We start from the raw sequence: 27,611 nt of genomic DNA, 5'->3' as shown, positions 1-27,611 counted from the left end.
GTACCCTCTTCCTGAGTCCCCTCAAAATGATCACGGTGGGGATACAAATGTGGAGAGAAAGCTTTAGCAGACAGAAACATGGGAAGGGTCTGGTCCACAAGCAGAGATATTAAAAAGCTATCAGCCCTGGCCCCAGCAGCGAGCGATTTCTGCCTGTGATGGAGAAGCCTGGTGGGGAAGGCCCAGAAGAGACCCCCCCCACACACACACACTGCCAGCTGGCTGTGGGCAAACCATCTCTCCAACTGCACAAGGCCCACATGACCTCCGTCAGCCAGAGATACCACCACAGCTGACTCCCAGGCCTTACTGGGGCTGTCGGAGGTTGAGAAACACCCAGATAGTCAGAAACTCGGGAGCAGAGGCCAAGGTGGACACAGCTGCTGGGGCCCCTACTCCGGCCACCTCCCCCAGCCTGCCAGCCATTCCACGGGAGATAAAAGGCTGGAACAAGGGCAGACCATTCTTTATTTCCTTCCTCGGGATTGAGATTAGACGGGGATCCACTCAATCTCTTCCCAAATTCTTGTTATCTCCCACCCAGGACACACAGAGGACCCGCCCTCCAGTAAAGATGAAGGATGACGAGATAAGTACTGGTCAAATGTAAACATCTCGTGGTTCAAACTGTAGCTCCAAGGGATGAATTGAAGTCTCGGGATCAAACATCTCTGTGGGACATGGAGCTTTTGCAATAAACACAAGAAAACCCTAGAACCTAATTCACAGTTTCTGCAAGAACTGAGAATACATGCGTGCAAGATCCACCAAGAGAGGCCAACTTGAAAAAGAAAGACAAAAGATTGCTTGAGATGAAAAACTGCAACTCTGTAAGCTGGAGGCCTCAGCAGGGGGGAAAGTGCAGGAGCAAACTGGTGAATCAGAAGACAGTCCTGCGGCGTCCTCGCAGAGTTCAAGTGGCTTAAGACAATGACCAGGAAGGTGAAGATAGAGACACAGCAACCGACAAGACTGTGTAGGGAGGATCTAAAGGTAGAAGGTAAAGGGGCAAATCCCCAGAGAAACAATTTTAAAAAAAGAAAAAAAAGTGCATTTTCTTAGCTCAAAGTTTGAGTCTTGAGTTCGAAAATCAGGGTGGTGGGAGTTCATAAAAGAGACAGCACACCTACATCTAGCTTGGCAAATTTCAGGAATTAACCAAAAAAAAAAAAAAAAAAAAAAAAAAAAAAAAAAATAACCCCACGAAAACCAAAACCAAACCAAAGCGCTACAAGGATCCAGAGAGAAAGAAAAGATTTGCTACAAAGGAGTAACGGTGGGTTAGGTATCAGATTTCTCCGCAACATAAACGCCTAAGAAACAAAGCAGAACCCAGGGTTTGGGGTTACAGCTATTCTCCCTCCAGGCTTCTAGATGCAGCTCCTGTTGTTGAAAAATAGAAGACAGACAGCCCAGGCGTCAGATGGCACAGGCCCCACACCCTCCTCGTTCACAGCCTTCTCTCTGGGAACAACTCAAAAAAGCACTCCACCTAACCCAGAAAATAACCAAACTTTAAAACCAGGGAAGGTCTTTGCTTTATGAACCAGTAAAATCTTAGGGGTGTTATCAGCTCCACGCGGCCCATCCCCACTGACGCATAGCCCTGGTGACCCCTGACTTCTCGCCAACAATGCTCTACACCCGATTCACTCCAAACTTAGTGGCCTTCTTTTTGTTCTTTACAACACAAAAAAAGCATCCTTCTGTCCTTTGCGTTTGCAGTTTGACCTGCCTGGAATTGCTTTTTCCCAGAATTCTGCAGGGCTCTCCCTCCCTGAAGGGCCATCCCTGGAAACTGACCTGGAACTGATACACAAGCTAAAATCAACAGACAAGTATATAAAGACAGTTGCTATCATATACTTCGTACGTTCGACAGCAAAGTTGAGATGGAGGGTATTTTACAAGATCCAGTTGAACATCTGGAGACAGAAACCACAATGCCTAAGATCAAACACACACTGGATGGGATTACCGGGGACCAGATGCTGCAGAGGAAAAGATTAGTCACTTGAAGACAGAGCAGTAGAAACCGTCCAAAACTAAACAGAGAGAAAGAAAACTGAAAACAATAGTAATAACATCAGTAAGCTGTGGGACAGCTCCACATGGTCTAATATGTGTGTAATTGTGGAGTCCCTAAAGAGGGCTGCGTGGGGGGGGGGGGTCCAGAAAGAATATATGAAGATATAAGGGCTAAAGTGTTTCCATTACGGCACATCATAATCAGCTTGGTCAAAACCAGTAATAAAACAGTACAGGCCAGATGACAGGAGAGCAACATCCTTAACGCTTAAAGGAAAACCCTGTCAACCCTGAGTTCTGTACCCAGCAAAACTACCTTTCAAACACTAAGGGAACTTTTCAGATACAAACTTTCCAGATTCACCAGCAGGCCCAAACTACAATGTTAAAGGATGACCTTCAGCAAGAAGGAACATATTACCAGGTGGAAATACAGCTTGATAGAGGAATGAGGAGCAGGGGAAACACTTCTTCACATGGAAAAAACCCAGAAAGGCTGGGAAAGCAGCCGCCGATTAGGAACAAGGACGAGAAGGAAGAGGAGAAAGCACCATCAATGCCTTCTGTGGCACCAGCATATCTGCTTAAAGGCTTAGATTTGAAAAATTCTGGCTTGAACAGAGAATCGTTCCTCATGCAACATATCTGTTAAACTCTAGGTCAACTGTTGAGAGACGGATCTCTGACCAGGGGATTCATAAAGCTTTCCTGAAATTAGGTATCATTACAAGGGCTAACATTTCTGAGCTGATTCCTGAATTACACCGCTTACTCAGGAAATAACATGGCAATGCTTCTCCTGCAGCAAAGGTAATACGCAGGGTAGTTAAGCCACTGTCTCCACCTGGGATTCAGAGTCAGGATGACGTATGAAGTGCACTTCCGTGAAAGCCTTTCCCAAGCACACAGGTAAGCAACCTATACAGGTGAGACACGGAGCTTCGTAAGCTCTCAGCATGGGCTTCCTCTGACTGAGCACCACAGAGACAGGGAGAACCAGGGCACTTCTGTCCTTCATGTTAAGGCTGCTCAAACACAGTGGATTTGCACTTGAAACTTACACAAGAGGGCACATATTTTCATAGCTGTTGGGACTCTAGTCCTGATTAGAAAACCATCAAATTAAAAACTGAAAATGAGGAACAAAGATGAAGCACCAAACAATCCTGACAAAGACAAAGAGGCGTGGTGGCCAGAAGGAGGCTGCCTTCTGGAAAGTCTCGGGTGTTTTTCCAAAGGGGATCCTGATCCTGGCTTGGGGAAGGGCAAGGCCCAAGCTCTTGGGCCAGCAGGGAGGGGTTGGCACAGCACTCACGCTGCGTGTTTCTGGTGCAGGGGTGTCTTATCCCGGTGCAGGGGTGTGGTGACCACCACCTTCTGGCTGCACACCGGGGTGGACGTCAGTGAGGGGCTCTCCAGCTCCAGTGTGTCCTGTTTGTTCCAGAAGTTCAGAAACTGCCAGGGAAGAAGACGGAAACAAGACAAAATGACAACCTGCAGGGGTGGGGTAAGATCCTGGACCCCCCACCCCCCGTCCCCCACCATGGCTATTCTCTGACAGAGGTCTCCCTCCTGACCTGGGAGCACTCCCCCACCAGGCACCAGAAAATAAAGACCAGGATAGATCGACAGGACCCACTACCTAGGTTCATGTAGACCCCTGGGATTGTCACTGCCCCTAGCCCTGGCTTTTTCGAGGCTGGGGGAGGGCCATCCCCCATGCCCACACTCACAGCACTGCGACCGTGCTGTCAGGGCAAAGGAAGCTGGCAGTCTTGAGAGCAACTCCTTTTCAGAAGTAACACTAGCTCTCACCCGACCTGTGGACAGGGGACAGTGACAATGGTGCTGGTAACGTGAACACGCAGAGCAGGTCCTCACACCAGGACTAAGCATTCACACCAAGAATTCCATGTAGTTTTCACAGATCTTCTGTGATGTAGATGGCATTATGACATCCCATTTTACAGGTAAGAAAGCTGAGACTAAAGAGGTAAAGGTTCTTGTGCTGAGTTCTAGAGATGGGACACAAATCCAGATCTGAGCCAAGTCTGTGGCACTACCCTCCCCCTCTCTGCGCTGAAGGTGCCCCCAGTAGCTCAAGGTCACGAGCAGCCTTCGGGCCCACAGCCCAGAGCAGTGTCCCCATCACCCTGGGCTATTTGTTGGGTGGCTCGGAGCTCACCATCCTCCTTCTCTTGTCAGCTGCCCTTGCTTGGGGCCTGCTATGTGGTGTCCTCCCAAATTCCTATGTTGAAGCCCTAACCCACAAGACCTCCGAATGTGAACGTATTTGGAGAGAGAGCCTTCAAAGAGATGATTAAGGTAAAACATGGTCATAGGATGGGCCATCATCCAACATGGCTGGTGTCCTTAGAAGATTCTACGAGAAGCAGGTAAGAGATTATAAAAGAAAAGAGATTAGGGCACAGACACACACACACACAAAGGGAGACCATGTGAAGACACACAGAGGTGTCAGCCAGCCACCTACAAACATGAGAGGCTCCGAGAAAACTGACCCTGCCCAACTTAAACTCAGCCTCCAGAACCATGAGATTAATTTCTGAAGTTTAGGCCCCCTGGTCGGCGGTACTTCATTATGCACCTGTAGCAACTACACAAGGTCTCTCGCAAAAAATACCACTCATCACCCGACACGGGCCTGGCTTCGATCCCTGGACAGATGGTGGGAGGAGCCTCATGAAACGTGCCTCCTCTGGGCCTCTCTTTCTCCCACATCCTCAGGGAAGGGGGTAGACATAGGGAGACCCAAAGCCTCCGTCCACTCTCTTCGGGTCTGGGGAAGTGGGAACTCCAGGGTCTGCCTCTCACCTGCCCTTCCGGTCCACCCTACCATAGCCCCACCACCCCCTCAGCCCCCAGGGCAGTACATACCCGTTTACACCTACAGCCCTCCAAAGCCCCTGCCCCATTCCCCGACTTCCCCACCACCCTGGCTCTGGACTTCACACCATGCACTCTGCTACTCATGGAACGCTCCCTTCTCTCCATGCCTGTGTTCAGGCTGACAAAACCCAGCTCAAACATCTCTCTCAGAAGCTCTGAATGCCTCCCCGACACGTAGGGAAGACAGAGCCCCTCCTCAGGTCTCCCTAATAGTACTTTCATTACAAACAGAGCTCCAGGAAGCAGCACCCAGGACACAACAAGCTCCCAACAAGCACAGCACTTTCCACACCACCTTCTGTTCAAGTACTTACAAATGTGCCCCCAGCACTCACTACCCTCATCAAGGGCAGGGCTATGTCCCCTTCACCGTTACACCCCACGGCTGGCAAATCTGCTACGAGCAGGTGCGCAATAAAGAGACTCTTACAGCAAATAGTGAGTCCTTTCCCTTCTTTGCCCAGTTACCACCTACTATTCCCCGGCTAAGCCTTCCCTCCTCCTCATGGAAGGCTTCCAGGATGACACCTTCCCCCCAGACGAGATGCCCTCACGGCTCTGTAAGTCTTCTGCATACCAGGTGTCAGATTCATTTGCAGCTTTTTCTATTAACTGGTCTTCCCACCAGAGCATAAGCTTCCCGAGGGCAGAGCCAGGCCTGGTTTTGCTCCCCTCTGTGCCCCCAGCACCTAGCACAGGGCCTCATACATGGCAGATGCTCAGTGAGGACTTGCGGGATGACATGTGCTTGTGTGCCAGGCCCTGTACCGGGCACTGGGAGTCTGTGCACCCAACCCAGTGAGCAGTCGGGGTGGGGTCCACACACCTGAGAGGGCGAGAAGGGCAGGGTCTTGACGGGTGTGCTCTTGGGGGTGAGGCTGTTACAGGAGTCCAGGAAGGACAGGCTGGCACTGTTCTCCGTGACAGGGGACAGGGCGACACGCCTCTTCTTCTGTCGCTTGAGCACCGAAGGCGGCGTGCCGATGCCCAAGCCCCCCACTTCAGTGCTGGGGGAAATGGGGATCAGCTCGCCCCGACTGCTCCGGCTCAGGTCTGAGATGGTGTGGCCGTCCAGGCGGTACTCGGTCACACTGGGCACCGGGGCAGCGGGCTGGCGGGGCGGCGGCGCCAGCTGCTGCTGTGACGGGGACGGCTGCACCGGGCTGTTGCTGATGCTGCCCTCCGCGGACGGCTCCTCGGGCAGGTCAAATTTACTCAGGTCACACCAAGCATCAGGGTCCTGCCCAGAGAGGGGGGTTAGGAATCCCTGCAATCACTCTGCGTTCCCAGCCGACACAGGAAGACTCATCATTAAAGGACAATACACAAGCGCCAGGGAGGAACCCAGAGCCCCAGAGTCATCACCGTGAACGTTTTCTCGCGTTTCCTTGAGGATTCTTCTACATCTGTGTATCTCTATCTGCGAACATACCTGAAGTCCTACTGCGCGCACGGATGCTTGCTGTTACTTTTAAAAAGCGGTACATAAGATCGACAAAAAGCACAAAGAAAGAAAACTCAGACACCCATCGAGGAGCCTAGGAAATAAAACTGAATCACTGAAGCCCCAGGCACCTCCCCTCATACACATCCTCTGCCTGAAGTCAGTATTTACCGCCCTCATGCACTTCTCTCATTTTACCACTTAACACACGTCCCTCAACGATAGCTAGGATTCTGTGTTTCTACCCTTACAAAAAAATCATTTCTATATCCTGTTTTTCCATTTAAAATTATAGTAATAATAATAGTGCCTAATTCTATTACCTATGAGTTAGATGTTTACTATTACATATCAGTTCTCATGTGAAAAATTTTCCAACTTTCATAACAGGTTTTATGACTACAAAATATTTGATCATATGAATGTATCGGTTACTTAACTATCCCCTTCTTCTGTTGGATATTGTTTTTTCCCCTAGTTTTTAAAAATTAAAAATAACATCTTCATGAACATCTTGGATACAAATCGTTTCCTGCATTTTTGGTGACTTCCTTGAAAGAGACTCCTAGAAGTGAAGTCTTAGGCCTGGGGCTGTGTGGCCGGGTTTAAGGGTCCTGATCTACATAGCCAAACTCTTGGAGAATGTCTTCTGCTGTGCTCCATGTATCTGCCAGTCACGGATGCCTCCTTGGCCACTTCACCTAAACTGCCTCCAGTCCCACAAGAACCTGCCAGACAAGCATTACTTTCTTAATTTCCAGGCCAGAGAAGGTGCAATCTGAGGTCACCTAAGTTTCTGGAAGCAATTCTGAGTCATACCCAGGTCTTCCTTCCTTTGCCCAATAAATTACAACCCAGCCACAGGGCTCCTGGAGACAGAAGCTTTGGTCCCTGGAGGTCTGGCCCTTAGTAGACCCAGATCCTCGTGATGACTCCTGGTCCGTGGGACTCGCGGAAGTGTGGGCAGTTCATTCCTAAGGATGGAGGCCAGCTCAGGGCAGGGCTGACTTCAGGCCCACGCTCCAGCAGCAAACCCCAACCTCGAGGAGGCCCCAGACTGATGGTGTCTAATGGACCAGAAGCATATCCTACAAGCACTGCCTGGAGGACCAGACGGCAGGGTGTCCACAAACGCTGTAACAGAGCATGCATGTTAGGTAGCAAGTAAGGAGCCTGGCCCGTGGTGGGCACTCAAACGCCAGCTACTGTCGTTAACTAATTAAGCATCGGTCTGGCAAACACTGGGTGCTCAACAAAACTGAGCTCCCCTCTCCCCCTCTCTGTATCTATCAAGGGAAGAAGATGCAGAATGGTCTGAGGATGAAGGCAGGGAACACCGTGAAAGGCCAACCATGCCAGGCACAGAGAACGTCCTCTGCTCATCTAACTCCCCCCTTAGGGCCTGAATCGGGGACTGCCCATGGCAGCCTCAGAGTTCTTTACTGAACGTACTGACAAACCAAGGAGACCTGCTTCTTGTGCCCCCGAAGTTTCTTGGAGTGGAGGGGTGACAGCACCTGCCGCTGTGACGGTGACGACTGCTTAGCTAGACCCTGCAGCCGGGCCAAGCCCCAGCCTCTGGAGGCCAGAGGTGGTCAGGACGGCCGAGACCCCCAAGCCTACTCACTGTATGACCGTGGGGACATGACTTAACCCCCCTGAGCCTCGATCTCATCTACAAACACAGAGAAAGGACAAACCTCACAGGATACTGTGTGGATTCTATATTGAACCCAGAACCTGGCATTTAGTAAATGTTCAATAAACAGCGTCATTATTCTTAGCAAGGATGGGGAAGCCCAAGTGGGAAGGTGAGTGTGGGCCTCCTCCCACTGAACTCCGCCGTGCCTAGTTGCCAGGCCTCTCACCCATCACGTCCTGAAACCCACTCCACACGGCAGGCCTGGCTGACACAGAGAGGAGCAGGGATGTCACATCAGGAGGTGCAGTCCCCACCGAGCTCTCCCCCATGAGGTACAATCCAGAGCCAGTGCGGCCTTAGGGGCAGCGTTACCGGAGTTACAAGAACCCACTCAGCACTTCAGCCCCAGTCCTACATCCGGTGTCGCCAGCACCATCCTCGCCCGTGCACTGTTACGGGCCTCAAACGCCCTCCCCTCGTCATCCCTGAGGTCTCAGGGCAGTGCCACCTCCTCTGGGGAGCCCTCCCACCCCACCTGCACTGTAGAGCAGGAGGGCAGGGACTGCGTGGCAGCCATCTGGGTCCCCAGGCCCTGGCTCCCAGCTGGGCACTCAGCATCCGCTCAGGGGACGTGCCGGGATGACGGAGTGAACAGAAGGATGCCCGCCCACGAGAGAAGCAGTCCTGGTTGGCAGGTGCTCTAGGCCCACTGTCAAGTGCTGTGACCAACATTACCGACTCGATCAAGTCCAGGGCTTCCGAGAGGCTGGACCCCACGGCAGGGATGAGGAGGTTTGCAGCCTCCACCACCCACTTGTAGGGCAGGCTGGTTTCCGGCGAGGAGCCCTCCTGGTCTTCACGCTTCGGGAAGTCCTCCAAGGGCTCCGGAGTTCGCACTCCATCCAGGTCTGCAGGGACAGCTCCCTGCTCCTTAGATGTGGTGGCTGCCATGGCCTCCTCCTCACTGCTTTCCTCTTCCTTCATGGCAGGAAGCGCGGGGGGCCAGCTGGTCATAAGACTTCCCTGTTGGACACAGGGCATGTGGTTCCGGTTATGAGATATTCACTGTGTAGTATTCTAGCGAAAAACGCACAACCTGGGGCACCTGGCTGGCTCAGTCTATAGAGTGTGCGACTCTGATCTCAGAGTTGTTGAGTTTGAGCCCCACGTCGGGCACAGAGGTTACTTAACATAAAAAATTTAAATAAAATAAAAATGTACAACTGATCTAATAGGGAAACTCGGATGAATCTAAATTGAGAGACAGATGGGGTGCCGGGGTTGCTGAGTCAGTAAAGCATCCGACTCTTGATCTCAGCTCAGGTCTTGATTTCAGGTTGTGAAACTTGATTCAGGTTGTGAGTTCAGACCGTTCACTAGGCTCCACGCTAGGCATGGAACAAGGAAGGAAGGAAGGGAGGAAGGAAGGGAGGAGAGAGGGGGAGAGAGAGAGAGAGAGAGAGAAAGAAAGAAAAGAGAGAGAGAGAAAGAAAGAAAGAAAGAAAGAAAAGAAAGAAAGAAAGAAAGAGTGAATCTACAAAATCACTGGCATTATCCTATACTTCAAAGGTATCAGCATCATGAAAGGCTAAGAAAGGCTAACGAACTATTCAGATAAGTGAAGACGAAAAGAGACAACAACTAAGTCTAATCTTAGACTGGATCGTGGGCAGGAAAATGGAAGTATAGACTGTAGATTTGTTAGAAGTCCTGAGTCAGTGTTAAAATCCCTGAACTGGACAAAAGCATACTACAAGTATGTAAGCCAAGCCCCTTATACTTAGGAAACACAGACTCAGTATTAAGGGATAGAGAGGCAAATGCATGTAACGAACTCTCAAATGGCTCAGATAAAAAAATAGTACCTGTATACAGAAAAACAAAGCAAATCCAGCAAATGTTAAAAACTAATGAATCTAGAGGTCCCTAGCTGGCTCAGTCAGTGGAGCATGAAACGCTTGATCTCAGGGTTGTGAGTTCAAACCCCATGTTGGGTACAGAGATTCCTTAAAAATTAAAAAAAAAAAAAAAATTCCTTAAAAAAAAAAAACTAATGAATCTAGTAAAGAGTATTCTGGGAGTTCTTTGTACTATTCTTGTGACTTTTCTGTATGCTTAATATTGTTTGGAAAATGAATGTATACTAATTTTGTGACCAAAAAAAAAAAAAAAGATGAAAATCATTTGGGGCAATAGCTCCCCTGGCAGAACCCTGAAACTAAGGCTGACATGTTAACCTTACAGATCCCAGCATAGCCTTGAAAATGGCACATGTGAGCAACAAGGCCTTCTGGAGGGCAAGGAGTGTGATCCCCGTGTCAATGAGGAGGGACACAACGGCGTCGGGGAGAGGACACGGGCTCTGGATTCAGCCAGAGTTTGGACATTTTTGCTAAGCGACCTTGAGCAAGCTGTGTGACCTGTGTGTGGGTCAGCTCTCTTGCCTATAAAATGAGGACCTAAGGCTCACCAGGCAGGGGTGAGATCAGCAACAATGCGAACAGTGCCAACATACACCGCGGCTATTATTGCTATCACTGTCAAGTGAACAGGATGGAAATGGTTTGTCATCCAAGCAAAGGAAGAAAAGGAGAGAAGAACAGATTTGATTGAAAACTTGTAACTGCGACAATCGGAGAAAGGGGAAGAATGCCATAAACGTTATTTAAAGGCCTGAATGTGGGAATCCTGCTTCGGAAACAGCCATGTTGAAAAATGGCTTGGTGATTTCATTTAGAATTCAGAATACACTTACCATACAACCCAACAATCCCAATCCCAGATGTTTACCCCAGAGAAATGAAAACTTATGTTCACAGAAAATCCTGTACACAGATGCTTATAGCAGCTTTACTTGGAAACATAGCTAGAAACGTCCCTCAGCTGGTAAATAGATAAAGAATGGTACTCCCATACAACAGACTATCACTCAGCAGTAAAAAGGAACAAATCACTGACAGACGCAGTCACGTGGATGAATCTGAATGCGTTAATAACTACGTGAAAGAAAACAGTCACAGAAGAGCAGAGATTGTATGATTCCATTTACACGACGTCCTTACTAAGATAAAACTACAGAAAGGAAACAGAGAAGCGGTCGCCAGCAGCTGGGGGCTTAGGAATTTTAGGGGGTGTTGGAAATGTCCTCCACCTTGACCATGGTGTTGGTGACACTTGTCAAAATGCACAGAACTATCTACTAAGAGGGTGAATTTTACTCTCTATAAACTACACCTTTATGAAGTGAAGGGATGAGGAAGCTCCAAGTTTCGCAAGCTGGGAAAAAGGAGTTACTATATGATAAAGGGGTAATATCCTTAATATATAAATAAAAGTTTATGAATGACAAAAAAACAAAAAAAAAGGGCAAAGGCAAATCAATAAACTAAAGAAAAACGGTCAACCTCACCAGTAGTAAAAGGAAATCAAACCCAAATGATAGTCCATTGTTGTTCATAAAATTGGCAAAGTTTTTTGGTTTTTTTGTTTTTGTTAAGATACGGAGAGAGAGAATCCTAAGCAGGCTCCACCTGCAGTGTGCAGCCCCGAACCAACTCAGGGCATGATATCACGCCTCTGAGATCATGACCTGAGCAGAAATCAAGAGTCGGACGCTTCACGACTGAGGCACCCCGGCAAAGATATTTTTTATATAGTCACAGCCAGTGGTGACAACGATGTGAGACAGCAGGCAAGGCCATCCGTTGCTGACAGGACAAAATGGTACCACCCCTGGAGTGGCAATTTGGTGATGCTTATGAAAATTTCACATGTCTGGACCACTTGACCAGTCGTGCCACATCTGTAAAATTAACCCACATCAAAAAGTACATGCACGGGGCACCCGGGTGGCTCAGTCATCAAGCATCTGCCTTCGGTTCAGGTCGTGATCCCAGGGTCCTGGGATCAAGCCCCGCATCGGGCTCCCTGCTCAGAGGGAAGCCTGCTTCTCCCTCTCCCACTCCCCCTGCTTATGTTCCCCCTCTCGCTACCTCTCTGTCAAATAAATAAATAAAATCTTTTTAAAATTAAAAAAAAAATAAGCAGACGCACAAAGAATTTGAGCGATGATGTTCACCGAAGCATCTTAACAGAAACGGTGACAGATGTTCATCAGCAGGTTATGACAAGAGGTGACAGATTCAAGAACGGTGTAAAGATCTGTATGCACAAAATACCATGGAAAGATTTAAGAAGAAACCGCAAGGCAGTAAGTTACAACATAATCTCATTTTAAACTTACTGCCCTTAGTAAGAAATGTTGGCAAACACATTAAACGACATATTGGTTCTGACGGGCAGTTGAGATTAGCAGGCTCCGCCTTCCGCAATATTCAGTTCTGTAACGCCTGTAACTCTTTACAATGACTATGCATTGCTTTTGAAGCAGAGGGACAAGAATCACAATTGCAAGCACTGACCAGTGAGTGGCGAGACCAGGAGGTGGTCCCATACGCACATTAATAGGCAAACCTTTTCTGGCAGGCAATCTAGCAAAATGTATTAGAAGGTTTTCAAGAAATGTGTCTCAAGCAATCTCTAGGAATTTCTAAAGAAATGACTGAGCACGTGAGCAGCGATTTGAGCCACAAGGACGGTCATTAAAGTTTGGTTTCTAATTTTAAAAATTAGACATAATTACATAAACAGCACAAAAGAACCATGAAAATGATGCTGGAGATGAAACACGGCTGAAAATAACACGCTAACTGGGCCCCAGGGCTCATTCTGGCCCAGCGCAGCCCGCGCTCCAGACGCAATGTGCCAGGGGCAAAAGCTAAGTCAATAACCTGACTTTCAGCTGAGGATTTTCAGAGACTGAGAAAGGTGTGTCCACGTCCCCCTCAACCTAACAGGGGACTTTGTGCCTGCTGATGCCCACTGTTTCTCAGTGTGCAACGTAGGCTTCTTCTTCAACCCGAAGTAAAAGGCTGGAAAACGTGTTACTTAGATACACAAGAAAGTGTGAAAAGTAGACACCTCTGCTTAGGGGATGTGTGGGGAGTCCAGACCGGAAGAAGTCGATTTACTTTTCATTCTAGATCTTTCCCTACCAGGGAATCAAGAGATATGCTCTCAAGTTGAGAAATCAAGAAACAGAAGCAAACACAGGATGCAGTGCGGCCGTGGAGCCTCGCAGCCCGGAGTGGTTCACAGGTTCCACGCAGCCAGGAAGGAAAGGGAAGGGGGGCGTGAAAAATTATTCACCAGTTCACAGTCACAGAAGAGACTAGAACAGGGCACAGAGGAAGTGTGTTACCTCCTCTGACTCCACATCGTCAAATCTTCATTCTTTGACACATTTCCTTCAATTTTTTTTTTAAAGATTTTTAAAAATGTATTTGTTTTGAGAGAGAGAGCGAGAGCAAGTGAGAGCACAAGCGGGGGGAGGGGCAGAGGCAGAGGGAGAAGCAGACTCCCCACAGAGCAGGGAGCCCCATGCAGGGCTCAATCCCAAGACCCGGAGATCATGACCTGAGCCGAAGGCAGATACTTAACCGCCTGAGCCACCCAAGCACCTCTTAAATTTTTTTTTTTAAGTTTGTTTTAATAATCCCTACACCCAGTGTGGGGCTCGAACTCACAACCCTGAGATCAAGAGTCGCATGCTCTCCGACTGAGCCAGCCAGGCACCCCAAATCTTTATTTTTAAAGAATAAATTATTAGAAAAATAGTTTTAAAATATCAATAAAAAGTTTGCTTTGGGGTGTGGGATGGGAGATGCTAACACCTTTACAATTGCAAATGTAATACCATATAATTTCATTTCTATGATTTTTTAGAAAATTGTATGAAATCATAAACAGAAAGCAGGGGAGTACCTGGGATGAGGGAAAAGGGCGGACATAAAGGAAGACAAGGGAACGTGGGGGGTGATGGAAATGTCTGTATCTCGATGTGGTTTGGTTACAGGACAGTATGTTTTTGTCATGACTCAGAACTGTACACTAAACGCCATGGGTTTTACTGTATGTGAATTATACCTCAATAAATAAATAAATGACCTTTTTTTTTTTTAATTGCAAGCCTGTTTTTAGTATGAAAAGCCTGAAAAAGGCAACAGGTAGGAAGGAAGCTGTTGCCGAGGATAGAGGAGGCTTAGGACCTCTTACACCCAATCCTCCATCTTGTATGTCAGCTTGTATGTCGTCCTTCACCTGCGGGCAGACAAGTGTCAGGTCTGTGCAGAATTATGGGATAAGGAAAGGCTCTGGTGAGGGAGATGCAGCCCACAGGACACCCTGTGGCAGGAAGTCACGGACAGCTGTGGCGAAGATGAAAAGGAAGGAACGGGTGTTAAATGAGATATCTGGGATAAATACGCAACCCAACAAACCCAGAGCCGGGCCCTGGGGCTGGGCGGCCTCAGGCAGCCGTCTCACCTGCTCCTCCACAGGGTGGGCACTCTGGCAGCCGTCCTTGTCCTCGAGCTCCAGCAGCAAGTACACAGGGGGCTTGCAGTCTTTGGACTCACTCAGGAAGCCACCCATGTCCACCTTCCTTTTGATGGTGGAGTTCCAGTGATTCTTCACAGCATTGTCCGTCCTGCGGGGACCAAGAGGAGGCCTTTCAACTCAGCAGCTGTGCCGCAAGGCATGTCACTAACCTCCCTAAGCAGAGTTCCCACTTCTATAAACAAGGGTTCAACCTGATGACTCTCCGGTCTCTCGCTCTCTCTCTTTTTTTTTAAGTTGGTTCCATGCCCAGTGTGGAGCCCAACGTGGGGCCTGAACTCACGACCCAGAGATCAAGACCTGAACTGAGATCAAGAGTCAGACACTCGGTCAACTGAGCCACCCAGGCACCGTGACTCTATGGTCTCTTAGCTCTAAGATGAAGTCAGATGTGTCTCTGGCTCTCAACGATTTATACATATTTCCACTAACCTCAGCAAAATAAGCAAAGGTTTTATTCCGCCCATGGTAAAATCATACAGCTGAAATGTTTTTGAAGCTCGCATTCCCTTTTCCGCTCACTTTGCACCTGCAGAAACTAGAAGCAAACCCCTGGCTGCTGAGCTCCACTCTGAGGCTCACAGTGATCTTGAACACAAGGCCTGGTCCTCCTCTCAGACGCAAATGGCCACAAAGGGCAGAGCTGGATGGCATAGAGGGTCTGCTATGGGTCACTCTGAGCCTCAGTGACTTTATCTGGAGAGTCAGGAGACGACTTCATACTCCGTCACTGACTGAAGATTAACCGAGGTGACATAGGTCGTAGTGTGAGCAGAGAGCAGCACAATGCTACAGGGGCACAGGGTACTAGAGTATGGGAGTGTAGAGAAGTACAGGAACAGAAAACAGACCGAGACAGACAGACTAGCGGAGCAGGAGGAAAGCGTACAGCGGTATGGAAACAGCACCGTACAGTAGCACAGAAATGCAAAGCGTGGAGAAGCCGGGGTAGTTTAGAAGCCACAGAGTAGCATACAGCACACAGCAGCAAGCGGCAGGCGGCAACCAAGTGATGCAGGACAGGGCAGCACAGTCGTAAGCAGCACGAATGACAGCAGAGGAGTAGAGGAGTACAGAGGAGGCGAGGACTACGGAAGCCCACAGCAACGTAGCTGTAGGACTGCGTGGCAGCAGAGCAGTACAGAAGTATAGAGTCGTCGTCACCATGTCTGCAGGGCTGAGAGGAGGGCAGAGCTAAAGCCCCGGTGTAAGCAAGGGTGACAGTGCATCAAGGCCAGGCTGGTGGCATCAGCCAGGCCAGGCAGGTCACACGGGAGAGAGAGATTCAGGTCTGCCACCCAAGCGCTAGGAGAAGCACCAAAAGGATAACACACTCAGGTTTGAGTTTTGAAACTAGACCATTCCAGACTTAAGAGGAAATACAGCACCCGGCATTTTATCTCCTCTCCCCTGCAGGACCACAGTGTCATGACAAAGGATTAAAAATAAAACTGAATAAGAGGGAAATGCACAAGGACAAAGAGAACAGGGTAGAAAACAGCCACAAATAAGAGATTTTTGTAAGTTTCCAGAAGATGGAAAGCACTTAGGGGAGCAATAAGCAACTTAGGAGAGGGGAGTTGACCCTGGAGGAAGATTCTGGCAAGAATGGAGACAAGTCTTCCCAATGCTCCCCCAGAGCCCCAAGAGCCTCTTAGAGGGACCAGGCACAGCAAGGAGTAGAAAACAGAGCAGTGGATTGGATGTCTAGATCCTGGCCCTGACCGCACAGGCTGGAGAAGAGAGGTTTACTCTCTAGAAAAAGGGACCAGGCAACCCTGGCAGAGGGCAGGTGTGGTGCACAGAGCTCCAACAGGGACTAAAAGAAAATCTGTACACAGTGAGAGGCCCCCAGGCTCCTTCTCCCTGCCCTGATTCAGAACTGCCTATATAGCCAGGTCAGGCACCCCTAGGCAAGAATCTGAAGGATTCATTCATCTCTGGGAAAAGTGAACAACTGCAAAGAAATAGGACTGACTCTTGGAACATCTCCCAAAAGCCCAACGGATGCCCTCACTTCCTGGGAACATCCCGGCCCCCGGCCTCCGGCCCCCAGCTGGCAGCTCACCTCCCTGGCAGCATCTTGGCAATCTCGGCCCAGCGGTTGCCGAGCACCTTGTGGGCCTCACAGATGATGCGGTCCTCCTCCTCAGTCCAGCAGGACTTCTTCACCTCGGGGTTGAGGTGGTTGTGCCAGCGCTCACGGCACTGCTTCCCCAGCCGGCCCTTCAGGTGCTTGGCAATCAGTGTCCACTGCTTCGTGCCGTACTTCTTGACCAGCTCGATGACCTTGGAAAAGGTCTCTGTGAAGCTAGGGGCACCCGCCCCTCCCTCACCGCCCCAACACAGCACCCTCCCTCCACATACGTCTCATCTCACCGCATTTCTGAGAGGGCCAGCTGGACACCCCTGCCCACCCCCAGGACAGCCTCACCGTCCCTTGATCCGCTGGGGTGGGTGAAGCCCACTGTGTGCAAGGCACTGGCCGACAGTTACCTTTTGATCCTCCTCTTTGGTCCATGGCCCCTTGACGAGGTCTGGATTCAAGACCCTCAGCCACCGGTACTGGCACTGCTGGTCGGTGCGGTTCTGGGAAGAGAACAGGAACCCGTGAGGATTCCTAGGACAGCAGCCTTGGACACTGGCTGAGCACTGGGTTGAATGGGCCAGGCCTACCTCAGACAGGTTTTGTCTTGTTCCCTTCCCCACCACATGCTACACTCCCACAGGCCGAACACACGTGTTTTTCCTGTGGGAAGCTTCCTCCTGCCCCACAATACAAGGAGGCCACCATCAGGAGCCATAAATTCCTATAAAAGTTTGTGGTGTATGTCAGAGATCCTTCCTTGCTTCTGGGAAAGCATTATTTCCTTTGAGGTTTCAGATCTCACAGAAGCAGGGAAGGTGAGGAATGAGGTAGGAAGGGTCTGCTGACTTGGTCCCTGAGCCATCGAGTGACTCAAGAAATAAGGCAGATAGCAGCTCCTGCCACGCCCCCTCCCTACCAGGCACCTGCAGTCCTGGGGGGGGGGGGATCTGGGGGACCTGCATCCCCAGGAGGCTCCAGCTGCTCTGGGGGGGCTTTGGCAAGAAGCCTGCCCAAAGTATCGCTTCCCCTCCTTTCAGTCTCGCTGTTGAGACTATTTGCATTTCTTGCGGGAAGAAATGCAAATGTGCCACTGGTCACATGCTCCAGATGGCACAGAGCCTAAAGACCACCAGGCCTGCCAAGGCTGCTGTGTGGAGATGCTTATGACAGGGGAACTTGAATTCTGGCTTGGGAAGAACGGGCCTAGGAAGGTTGTTTGCTTTTTGGGGGGGAGGGGGCAGCTTGGTAAGGAACACCCTCTTCTCCTTGGCAGAAAGTCTGTCCCAGGCACACTGTCTGGTCACCCAGAACCCTCATCTCTGGGGGAGGGGGCCACCGAGGGGCTGCACTCACAGGAAAGTGGCTGGCCAGGAACTTCCAGTCTTGCTGTCCAAACTGCCTTACCAGAGACCTCAGCTGCTCGTCCTGCCAATGCCAGAAAGAGAGGGCTCAGCTCACACATATGCAGAAAGCAGCCAATCATAATGGAGGAACAGCCAAAAGGACAACGTCCTTCACGCATGCAGTCATGAAGGGAGCGCCTACTATGTGCCAGGTACTGCTGACATAGCAACAGGCAGCGACAGAGCTGCCCCCTCTTGTGGGAATTATGGTCCAGAGGGAGCTAATTAAAGGCTCCCACAAACAAAAATAAAGCCACCTTGGGGCTGGTTGAGAGCCAGCGGAGAAGTACATGGTGACTGCCTCTTCAGGGAGACCGAAGGACAGGCTCAAAGGAAGGCTAGCGCAGCTAAAATGCAGGAAGCAAGCGAGGGGGATGCGAGAGGATCTGGGAGGGCACGGCAGGGGGCAGACCACACACAGGACTCATTCCGGCCTCTGCCTCACACAGAGGCCTCATACGGAGCCACTGAGGCATTTGAGCAGTGGGTGGTCACGGTCCAACATGCCTATTATGCAGTTCACCTTGGCAGCTTCAGGGAAAGGGGCTCTGAGAGGGCAGAATGGAGGAAAGGAGGCCATGAGAAGAATCCAGACCAGAGAGGACAGCGACGCGGCTCGGGAGACGGGGACCTGTGGGCAGGTGAACAGTCGGTGTTACAACAGTCTCCTGAAAATAAACTACAGACTCCCGCAACAACACGAAATCTCAACATCATGATGAGGAGGGAAAGAAGCCAGGCATAGGAGGGTACACACTGCAGGATCCCATGTATATGACATTCCCAAAAATGTCAGCAAAGCTGTAAGGACAAAAAGGTAGTCAGTGATTGTCTGAGGTCGGAGGTGAGGGAAGGAGGGAGGGAAGGACAGCAAAGGGGTGCAAAGACTGTTAGAAGTTAATGGAAATGTTCTATAATGCGATGGTGCTGGTAGTTTCAAGGTAATACATCTGTTGTAACTCACTGAATTGTACTATGAATGGCTGCAGTTCACTGGATGTAAAGAACTCGATCAAATTGGTTTTTTATATTTTATATACATCTATATAAAGAAAATGTGATATATCCATATAATGGAATGTTTATTCAGCTTTAAAACAAGGAAATTCTGTTAGAAGCTACAACAGGGATGAACCTCAAGGACATAGGTGAGATAAGCCAGTCACAAAAGGACAAATACTATAGGATTCCACTCGCATGAAATATCTAAAGTAGTCAAAATCGTAGGCACGGAAAGCAGAAAGATGGTTGCCAAGGGCTGGGGGAGGGGGGTAAGGAGGAACTGGCGCTCGGTGGGCGTATTCAGTTTTGCAAGATGAAGACATTCGGAAGATCTGCACAATGGGAACACACCGAACACCGCGAACCGTACACTTAAAAATGGCCATGACGATATGTTTCGTTTATTGTTGTGTGTTTTTTTTTTAACACACACTCCTGGACAGAAGAAAAAGGCCATTACAGAAATTCAGGCCCTCAAGTGCAGTCAGCACCAGCTGGGGCAAAGTCCCCATAAATCCTGTAGCTGAGCCAGCCCTGGACCAACACCGGCCTTCCTCCCATGTGCCCATGTCCATATCTAGCACCGCCACCCTCCCTGACAACTGGCAAGTATTGTCTTTGCTATATTGTCTCCATCTCCTCCCGGAACCCAGGGGCCTCCTCTACCTCTCAGTTCCATCCCTGCCTTAACCTCTCCACAGCTGCCTGGTACGGCACCCTCCCTGTACTGGGTACCACCAGTCTCTCAGCCTGGGCTACCCCCAGATCTCTTATCCATCCTATACATAGATTAGCTCCCCTGAAGCCCAGCTATGTTCAAGTCACTTCTCTGCTTTAAAAACCTTCAATGGGAGAGGTATGCCTGGGTGGCTCAGTCGTTAAGCGTCTGCCCTCGGCCCAGGGCGTGATCCCAGGGTCCTGGGATCAAGCCCCGCATCAGGCTTCCCTGCTCTGCTGAGAGCCTGCTTCTTCCTCTCCCACTCCCCCTGCTTGTGTTCCCTCTCTCCCTGGCTGTGTCTCTGTCAAATAAATAAATAAAATCTTAAAAAAAAACAACAACAACCTTCAATGGGAGGGATGCCTGGGTGGCTCAGATGGCTAAGTGCCTGCCTTTGGCTCAGGTCATGATCCCAGTGTCCTGGGATTGAGCCCCCGCATCGGGCTCCCTGCTCAGCAGGGAGTCTGCTTCTCCCTCTCCTTCTACTGCTCCCCCTGCTGTGCTCTCTCTGTCAAATAAATAAATAAAATCATAAAAAAAAAAAGTTTTGGGGCGCCTGGATGGCTCAGTCATTTAAGTGTCTGCCTTTGGCTCAGGTCATGATCCCAGGGTCCTGGGATCAAGCCACATGTTGGGCTCCCTGCTTAGCAGGGAGTCTGCTTCTCCCTTTGCCTCTCCCCTGCTTGTGCTCGCTCTCTCTGAAATAAATAAATAAAATCTTTTAAAAAATGTTTTACAAGACATACACTAAGAAAAAAAAAAGACCTCAATTAAACATATCCAGGGGGAAAAAAAGGTAAAATAAAAGATAAGACCAGCAGGAGTCTAGGATGGAACAAACAATTTAGAAAAAGGTCTGGTAGTTTCTATAAAACTAAGCATACACCACCCCATGACCATATAAATATCTCGCCCAGAGAAACGAAATCATAATCCTCAAAAAAGATTTATGTAAGAATCCTCCCAGCAGCTCTATCCACAATAGCCAAAAACTGAAACCAGCCCAAATGCCCATCAACAAGAGAAACATTGTGGTATACCCGAATAAAGGAATGCTATTCAGCAATAAAAACAAATTGCTGAATCAAGCAGCTATTTTGTTAAGCAAAAGAAGCCAGATAGAAAAGAGTACAGCTGTATGATTTCATTTACAGGACATTCAAGAACAGACAACACAAAACAAACCAAGAGGCATTACTTCAGCAATTGCCTGGAGCCAGGGAAGACGGACCACAAAGGGACCTTTCTGGGATCATCAAGGTGGTGCTTTCAACTGTTCACTTTAAAAAGGTGCATTTGATTGTACCTAACAGTGAAGTTGATTGAACAATAAAAAGAAAATTCAGAGCTTGATGTCCCACGGACGCAGTTAATTTTTTAAAATTATAATAAAGAGGAGGGGCACCTGGGTGGCTCAGTCGGTTAAGCGACAGACTCCTGATTCCAGCTTAGGTCATGATCTAAGGGTCGTGAGATGGAGCCCCGGAGTTGGGGCTCACATTGGGCATGGAGCCTGCTTGGGATTCTCGCTCTCCCTCTCCCTCTGCCCCTCCTCGCCCCAACATGTGGCTGCACGTATTCTCTTTCTCTCTCTCTCTCTCTCTCTAAATAAAATAACAATAGTAATAAAGAAGTTGCACATCAGGCTAATCAGCCTAGCGGACAAAGGACAAGAAGCAAGCAGTTAGTGCCCAGGATGCAGAACACACCAGCTTCCAAGAGACAGTGTTCCAAGAGTCCTCCACAGCTCCCGAGAATGCTCTGAGAAGAGGCACTGGGGAGAACCAGAGCACCCGCCCACCTCTTTCACCAGCTCCTCCTCTTCATTGCACCCATCACAGCGTCAGGCACACACCCACCCCAGGCTCAGTTCTCTGACCAGACCCCCAGCTGCCACCAGCCCCTCCCCCAAAATGTCTCTCAGTGTCACTCACCTCCTCGTGGGTCCATTTGACCTTGCACTTGCTGTCCCTCTGCTCTGGCACATCTGAATCTGTGTCCTGGTAGTGCAGCTCGTCCAGCTCCTCACTGCAGGGAGAGCAAGCTAAGGGTCAAGGACATGTGTCTTCACACATTGCTCCGTGACAGATGGACAGCGTGTGGGCAGTGGCTGGCGATCTCTAGGGAAAGGCTTGAGGGAGGCAGCCTTTTACTGCCCACTTTTGATATGTCCACCCTCCTCCTTTTTTAATTCTTTAATGAATTGGGGTTATGGGCTATTTTTATTTTCTTTATCCTTTTATTTTCACAAATACCCTAATGAGTTCAAAAGCTGCAAGGAAAAAGAAGTTAAGATTTCACCAAGAAGAAATGCCTGGGTGGCTCAGTTGGTTAAGCATCTGCCCTCAGCTCAGGTCATGATCCCAGGATCCTGCGATTGAGCCCTGCTCTATTGGGCTCCTTGCTCAATGGGGGGCCTACTTCTTCCTCTGCCTGCCACTCCCCGTTTGTGTTCTCCCTCTCTCTCTCTGACAAACAAATAAATAAAGTCTTTAAAAAACAAAAGATTTCACCAAAAAAAGAATATTATGATATTCAAAACCAGACACCTGTTTGGTATTTTCTTTTCTATACCATAACTTTTTTAATTTTATGGTTATTTTAAGGATTAAATCTGGTAATATAAGCAACCATCGAACACATATTTCAAGATATATTGGTTATCTGAGGGGCGCCTGGGTGGCTCAGTTGTTAACCATCTGCCTTCGGCTTGGGTCATGATCCCAGGACTCATGATCCCATGGTCCTGGGATCAAGTCCCGCATCAGGCTCCCTGTTCCTCGGAGAGTCTGCTTCTCCCTCTCCCTCTGCCTGCTGCTCCCCTGCTCCTGCTCTCTCTGTCAAGCAAATAAATAAAATCTGAAAAAAAAAAAAGAAATATTGGTTATCTGAAAATAACACTTTTTTTTTCAAAGATTTTATTTATTTATTTAACACAGAGAGAGAGAGAGAGAGAGAGAGAGAGAGAGGGAGAGAGACAGAGTAACAAGCAGGGGGAGTGGCAGGCAGAGGGAAAGGGAGAAGCAGGCTCCCCGCCAAGCAGGGAGCCTGATGTGGGACTCAATCCCGGGACCCTGGGATCATGACCTGAGCCAAAAGCAGACGCTTAACCGACTGAGCTACCCAGGCGCCTCTGAGAATAACACTTTAAATATATCACCTCATTAACTATGTCCATTTTCCAATCCTTGCCTACACACAGGCATGGTTTATGGAGAGAAAAATCAAAGTACAAGCAGCCTTGACTTCTGGATGTTATTTTCTAACAGGCAATTTTTCAAGTTCCTCCTAAATCTTCATATCTATCAGGTTTAATGATTACAGAAATGGAAATGACACTCTTCACTCCAGGAATGTCAGGTGCTGGGGGCAGGGAGGGAAAGGTTAGTAAGCTCCCAACTCCATGTAGTGGGAATGCCTCTGGTCACCTGTTAGGTACATTCCTAAGTCAGTCGTCTGTAAGTGGGAAAAGCCATCTCCAAACAAGCAAGGCAAAGCACAAGCCTTGTTGCAAGAGGACAAGGACTTCCTTTCATGTCCATCTTCCCCTTCTCCAGGGCTCAGCAACTTCCTAGAGTCACTCCTGAGCTCCCACACCTCAGAAATCCTCCTGTCTCTCAGAATGAAGGCCCTTAGGCTGCTCCTTGACAGGGACAGAGGTCAGCTCCACCTCCACATCCGCAGGGCCTTTGGGGGTTGCCATCAAAAGGCCTTAAGAAATGTTTGCTCCGGGAATGACTGGATACTTGAATTAATGAATAAACATGCCTTACTGCTGCCTATTGGTTGATAAGAAATGCTAATTAAATGCTAATTAAAGCTCAGTAAATGTTCCTTCAAAGATAGAAGGTTGTCTTTGGGAACACTCTCCGGTGCTCCAATACTTTAACAGGGACAAGCAACTCAGCTGGGAGATACACAGTATACGAAATATACTTCCATCATCAACATGGAGCCAACCATCTACTTCACAGGCATTCCCATTACCCACGTTTAACAGATGTGGACCCTGAGGGGGACAGGGGTTATGCCACTTACCAAGTCCACAAAGCAGAGCTCCAGACCTGCACCTTCAAGCCCTTACCCTGTGATCCCCCCTGAAAAAGTAGAGGCCAAGTTGGTGGTGGCAACCACATGTAGGTCCAACACACCCTTTCTATGCCCTTCCATGTTCTGGGCTCTGCTCCAGGCTGGGTGAGTCAGAAGCTGAGCGGGAAGTGGGGCACTGGTGCAGAGGAGAGTTAAAGCGAGTGGCCAAGAATTGAACTGAGGGCTGTGGGGTGCCAGCGCACAGAAACCATCCCTCACATGGGAGGGGACTCCTCCACAGATCCCCAGGAGCAAAGTGGCAGAGGACCTGGGGGTTTTCTGGGGCTTGTCATTCCTTGGAATAATATTTCCTGCACCAAAAATGAGGACAGGGTCCGATAAGTGGCTGATCAGAAAACTCTTCCTGGGAAATGGAGGTGCCCTGGGAAATGGTGGCCTGAGGAAGACAGAACCTGTGCCAGGCACCCTGACCAGGGCCCAGGGATCAGAGGCTTCCATGCTGAGAGGAACTCTGGGGAAAGCCAGCAGTGAGTGCTTCTTAAGTCTATACCCTCTTCCTGAGAAGGGGGACACCAAGGGAAGGGGGTTAAGGTTATCTGGGCTGCGGGAATCCAGGGAGGGAATTGGGCAGGCAGGCCCCCTTTATCCTTTGACTCCCAGACTGACGTAAAACCAAGAGATCAGGCCCCAAGCACACAGGTGTTAGACAGGGACCTGGAACCTACAGACTAGGTTCCAGGCTCCACTCTGCCTCTTACTCTCTGGAGGAATAAGTAAAATGGAGACTGCAGTTCCTGCCTTGGCCCCAGAGCGGTCTTGATACGCATCTGTCTCTCTTCCCCTCACCTTCAACCCTAACTGCCCCAAACTCCTCATGTGGAACAGGAAGACAGGTCTCTTAAACTAAACCAAGCTGGGGCCCGCGACACCCAGGCTGAGGGTAGAGGGGAGACACACAAAAGAGTCCCCTCCCCCCGGCACCCTTCTCGGGCCGGAGAGGGTTTGGGGAGCTCCGTACTTCCCGGAATGTTTGAGAAGAAATGCCCACTGCCAAATATGAACCCAAATAGGTTTGAACTAAAAGTCCTCCAGGCTTTGGCTTCCCCCTCGCTGCGGCTTGGAGGGAGAATCACTTACCCTTCCAGGGGTCGCCTCCCTCCCCGGTAAAGGCCCTAGCAGCTGACACTGCCGTCCCACCCCCACCCCGCAATTAGGCGGGAGACAAAATGACATCATACAGGGCTTGGCCCGGGTCCCAGAAGACCCGCCCGCCCCCGCTCCGAGGCCCAGCAGGCCTGGGGAGCTGAGCGAGGGGCCCCCAAGAGCCCCCCGGCTTCGCGCGCGCCCCCTGCCTCGGGAGACCCGGGACACAGCAATTCCCCGGGAAGCCCAGCGCCACCCGGAGGGGCCACGGCAAGGGTAGGGGTGGGGTGGAGGCAGGGGTCGGGGTGGTGGGGGATGTAGGGGAAAGCCCTCGGCCGCCCGGCTCCGCTCACCCGCGCGTCCGCCGAGACATCCCCCCGGCCCGGGCCGCGCCGCGCTCGCCCGCCCGCCGGCTGAGCCCGGAGCGGGAGCCGGGCCGGGGTCAGGGTGAGGCTGCTCGGGCCGCTCCGGGCCCCGGGGCCGCGCCGGGAGGCGTCAGCGTATCCGTAGATCCCGCCGCTGCTCTCAGGAACTGCAGCCACCACCGGCGCGCACAGAAGCACTTTTCTATCTCCCGCCAAGCGCGACGGCGCCGCCCAGGCCTGGCGCGCGGGCGGGCGGGCGTGCGCGGGGCGGGGCCTGCGGGTTGCGCGGGGGCGGGGCCGGCGGGGCGGGCTCGGGGGCGGAGCCTGAGGAAGGCAGGCGCCGCACGGGTCCAGAGCCCTGAAGCCCCAGGGCCAGGAGAGTCGGCGGTGAGGGCGGCGGTTTTGGGGACTTACGGAATGGAACCGGCCGCCATTTAACTTAGGCCGGACCTAGGCCAGGTGTGGGTCCGGGTTGGTCCAGGAGTTGCCCACCCAGCAAAGACTGAGGAAAGGGAGTGAGACACAGGGATGGGAGAGTCAGGCCGGGGAAACGGCCTGTGCAGAAACCCCCACGCTACTCCAAGCCGCTCCTCTGACCCTACAGCCCCCACGCTAAACTGTTCCCTCACCCTGTGGACCGGGGCTTGTGCCTTCGAACTGTCTCCCTGCTTCCTCTCCAGCCTCGAATTCGATGGCTGTCGCTCCTGGGCTCAACTCCCGGCAGCCCGAGTGAGCTTCCTAAAATGCAAACCCAATCTTTCCTCTCCAGAACATAAAACCTCTCTCCTCTACCTCGGGGTAAAATATTCCATAATCAGGATTCTACCAGCTCCAACACCACCCCGCTCCTAGCCTAGCTAGTTTCCTTGCCTTTGCGTGGGCGATTACCTGGCCTGGAACGCTTCCCGCCCCTCCCACCGAATTCCAATCTATCCCTGGGCTTCGCTGCCCAGGATCTGCTCGTTGAGTAGTCGTTTTCCTCTATGAACTATGGGCAAGCTGAGGTCCAAGTGGCCCCTCAGTTCACCGCAGGGTCCCCAAGACCCAGAAATTGTCCGCGTGCTTAAACTCCTGGAGTCTTAGCGAGGATTTTCCTTCTGAAGTTGCCATTTACCAAGTACCTCCTGAGAGTCTTACCACACTGGGCTCCCTGGGAGGAGTACTGAGAGGAAGGTAAATGAACTATAGGACGGGTGCCTGGGGAAATCTGGTCGAACCCCAGCCTCTTAGCCACTGCTTATGTCTGATTCCTCTTCCTGAAATCTGAGGAAGAGGCCACCTTCCTGACCACCTGGGGACAGCCTAGCCAGCTGCTGCAAACTTCATTTACCACAGCAGAAAGAATACTGATGTCTTAAGTGCCAGAAGCTTCCACATCAATTAATTCAGGTCTTCCCCCACCCACTTCCTTCATAAAGTAATTCATGCGGACATCCCATCCCCTCTTCATTACTAGAGCATGATATTTAAGAGTGCAGACTCTGAAGCCAGACTTCCTGGGGTTGTGATTCCCAGCCCCATCATTTATTAGCCGTGTGATCCTAGGTAAATTACTTAACTCCTCTATGCCTGTTTTCTCATATGTGAAAATTAGATTTATCAAAAACTTAGTTTTTATTATGTGCCAGCCACTATTCTGTAGGCTTTATAAATCATTTTAGGGACACCTGTGTGGCTCAGTGGGTTAGGCATCTGCCTTCCACTCAGGTCATGATCTCAGGGTCCTGGGATGGAGTCCCACATTGGGCTCCTTGCTCAGCGGGGAGCCTGCTTCTCCCTCTACCTGCCTGGGCTTCCCTTGCTCAGTGGGAAGTCAGTCTCTCTCTCTCCCTCTGCCACCCTCCCCAGCTCGTGCTCACACTCTCTCTCAAATAAATAAAATCTTAAAAAAAAAAATTATAGACTCCAGAACTAGATAGCTCAGGCCCAGGTTTGAATCCCTGCTTTGCCATTTACCAGTAGTATGGGAGAGGAGGAGGGAAGGAGCTGTATCTTAGTTTCTCCATCTGCCAAAGAGGATCATACTAACATACTAACACTACCTCCTCATAGAGTTATGAGGATTAAATGAACTAAAATGATTTTTTAAAGATTTTATTTGTCAGAGAGAGAGCACAAGCAGGGTAAATGGCAGGCAAGGGGAGAAGCAGCCTCCCCACAGAGCAAGGAGCCCAACACGATCCCATCCCTGAGATCATAACCTGAGCTAAAGGCAGATGCTTAACCCACTGAGCCACCCAAACAGCCTTAGAGTCTATGCTCTTAATTACTACACTGGTACCTACTTAGTAGGGTGGTTGTAGGATGAAAAAAATCAGTATGTGTAAACCACTGAGAATAATCCCCGGCCCATAGTAAGTA

The 27,611-nt window shown here is 50.2% G+C and overlaps 1 protein-coding gene across 2 annotated transcripts in view; it reads right to left on the bottom strand.

Annotated features, from left to right (window-relative positions):
- Positions 1-25,276, bottom strand: part of MYBL2 (MYB proto-oncogene like 2) — a 31,523-nt gene extending 6,247 nt beyond the window's left edge. For both annotated transcript variants that reach the window (XM_040638333.1, XM_040638334.1), the window contains exons 1-9: positions 25,239-25,276; positions 21,627-21,720; positions 17,923-17,994; positions 16,977-17,069; positions 16,549-16,769; positions 14,409-14,571; positions 8,760-9,047; positions 5,765-6,178; positions 3,344-3,483 (exon numbers count right to left, since the gene is read on the bottom strand). In XM_040638333.1, the coding sequence (XP_040494267.1) occupies positions 3,344-3,483; positions 5,765-6,178; positions 8,760-9,047; positions 14,409-14,571; positions 16,549-16,769; positions 16,977-17,069; positions 17,923-17,994; positions 21,627-21,720; positions 25,239-25,258 (1,505 nt within the window). In that variant the 5' untranslated portion in view covers positions 25,259-25,276. The remainder of the gene's footprint in view (positions 1-3,343; positions 3,484-5,764; positions 6,179-8,759; positions 9,048-14,408; positions 14,572-16,548; positions 16,770-16,976; positions 17,070-17,922; positions 17,995-21,626; positions 21,721-25,238) is intronic.
- Positions 25,277-27,611: the final 2,335 nt, after the last annotated feature.

The sequence above is a fragment of the Ursus maritimus genome, unplaced genomic scaffold (genome assembly GCF_017311325.1).
Source record: "Ursus maritimus isolate PB19 unplaced genomic scaffold, ASM1731132v1 scaffold_22, whole genome shotgun sequence".
NCBI lineage: Eukaryota > Metazoa > Chordata > Mammalia > Carnivora > Ursidae > Ursus > Ursus maritimus.
This window is presented reverse-complemented; position numbering and strand designations above follow the sequence as displayed.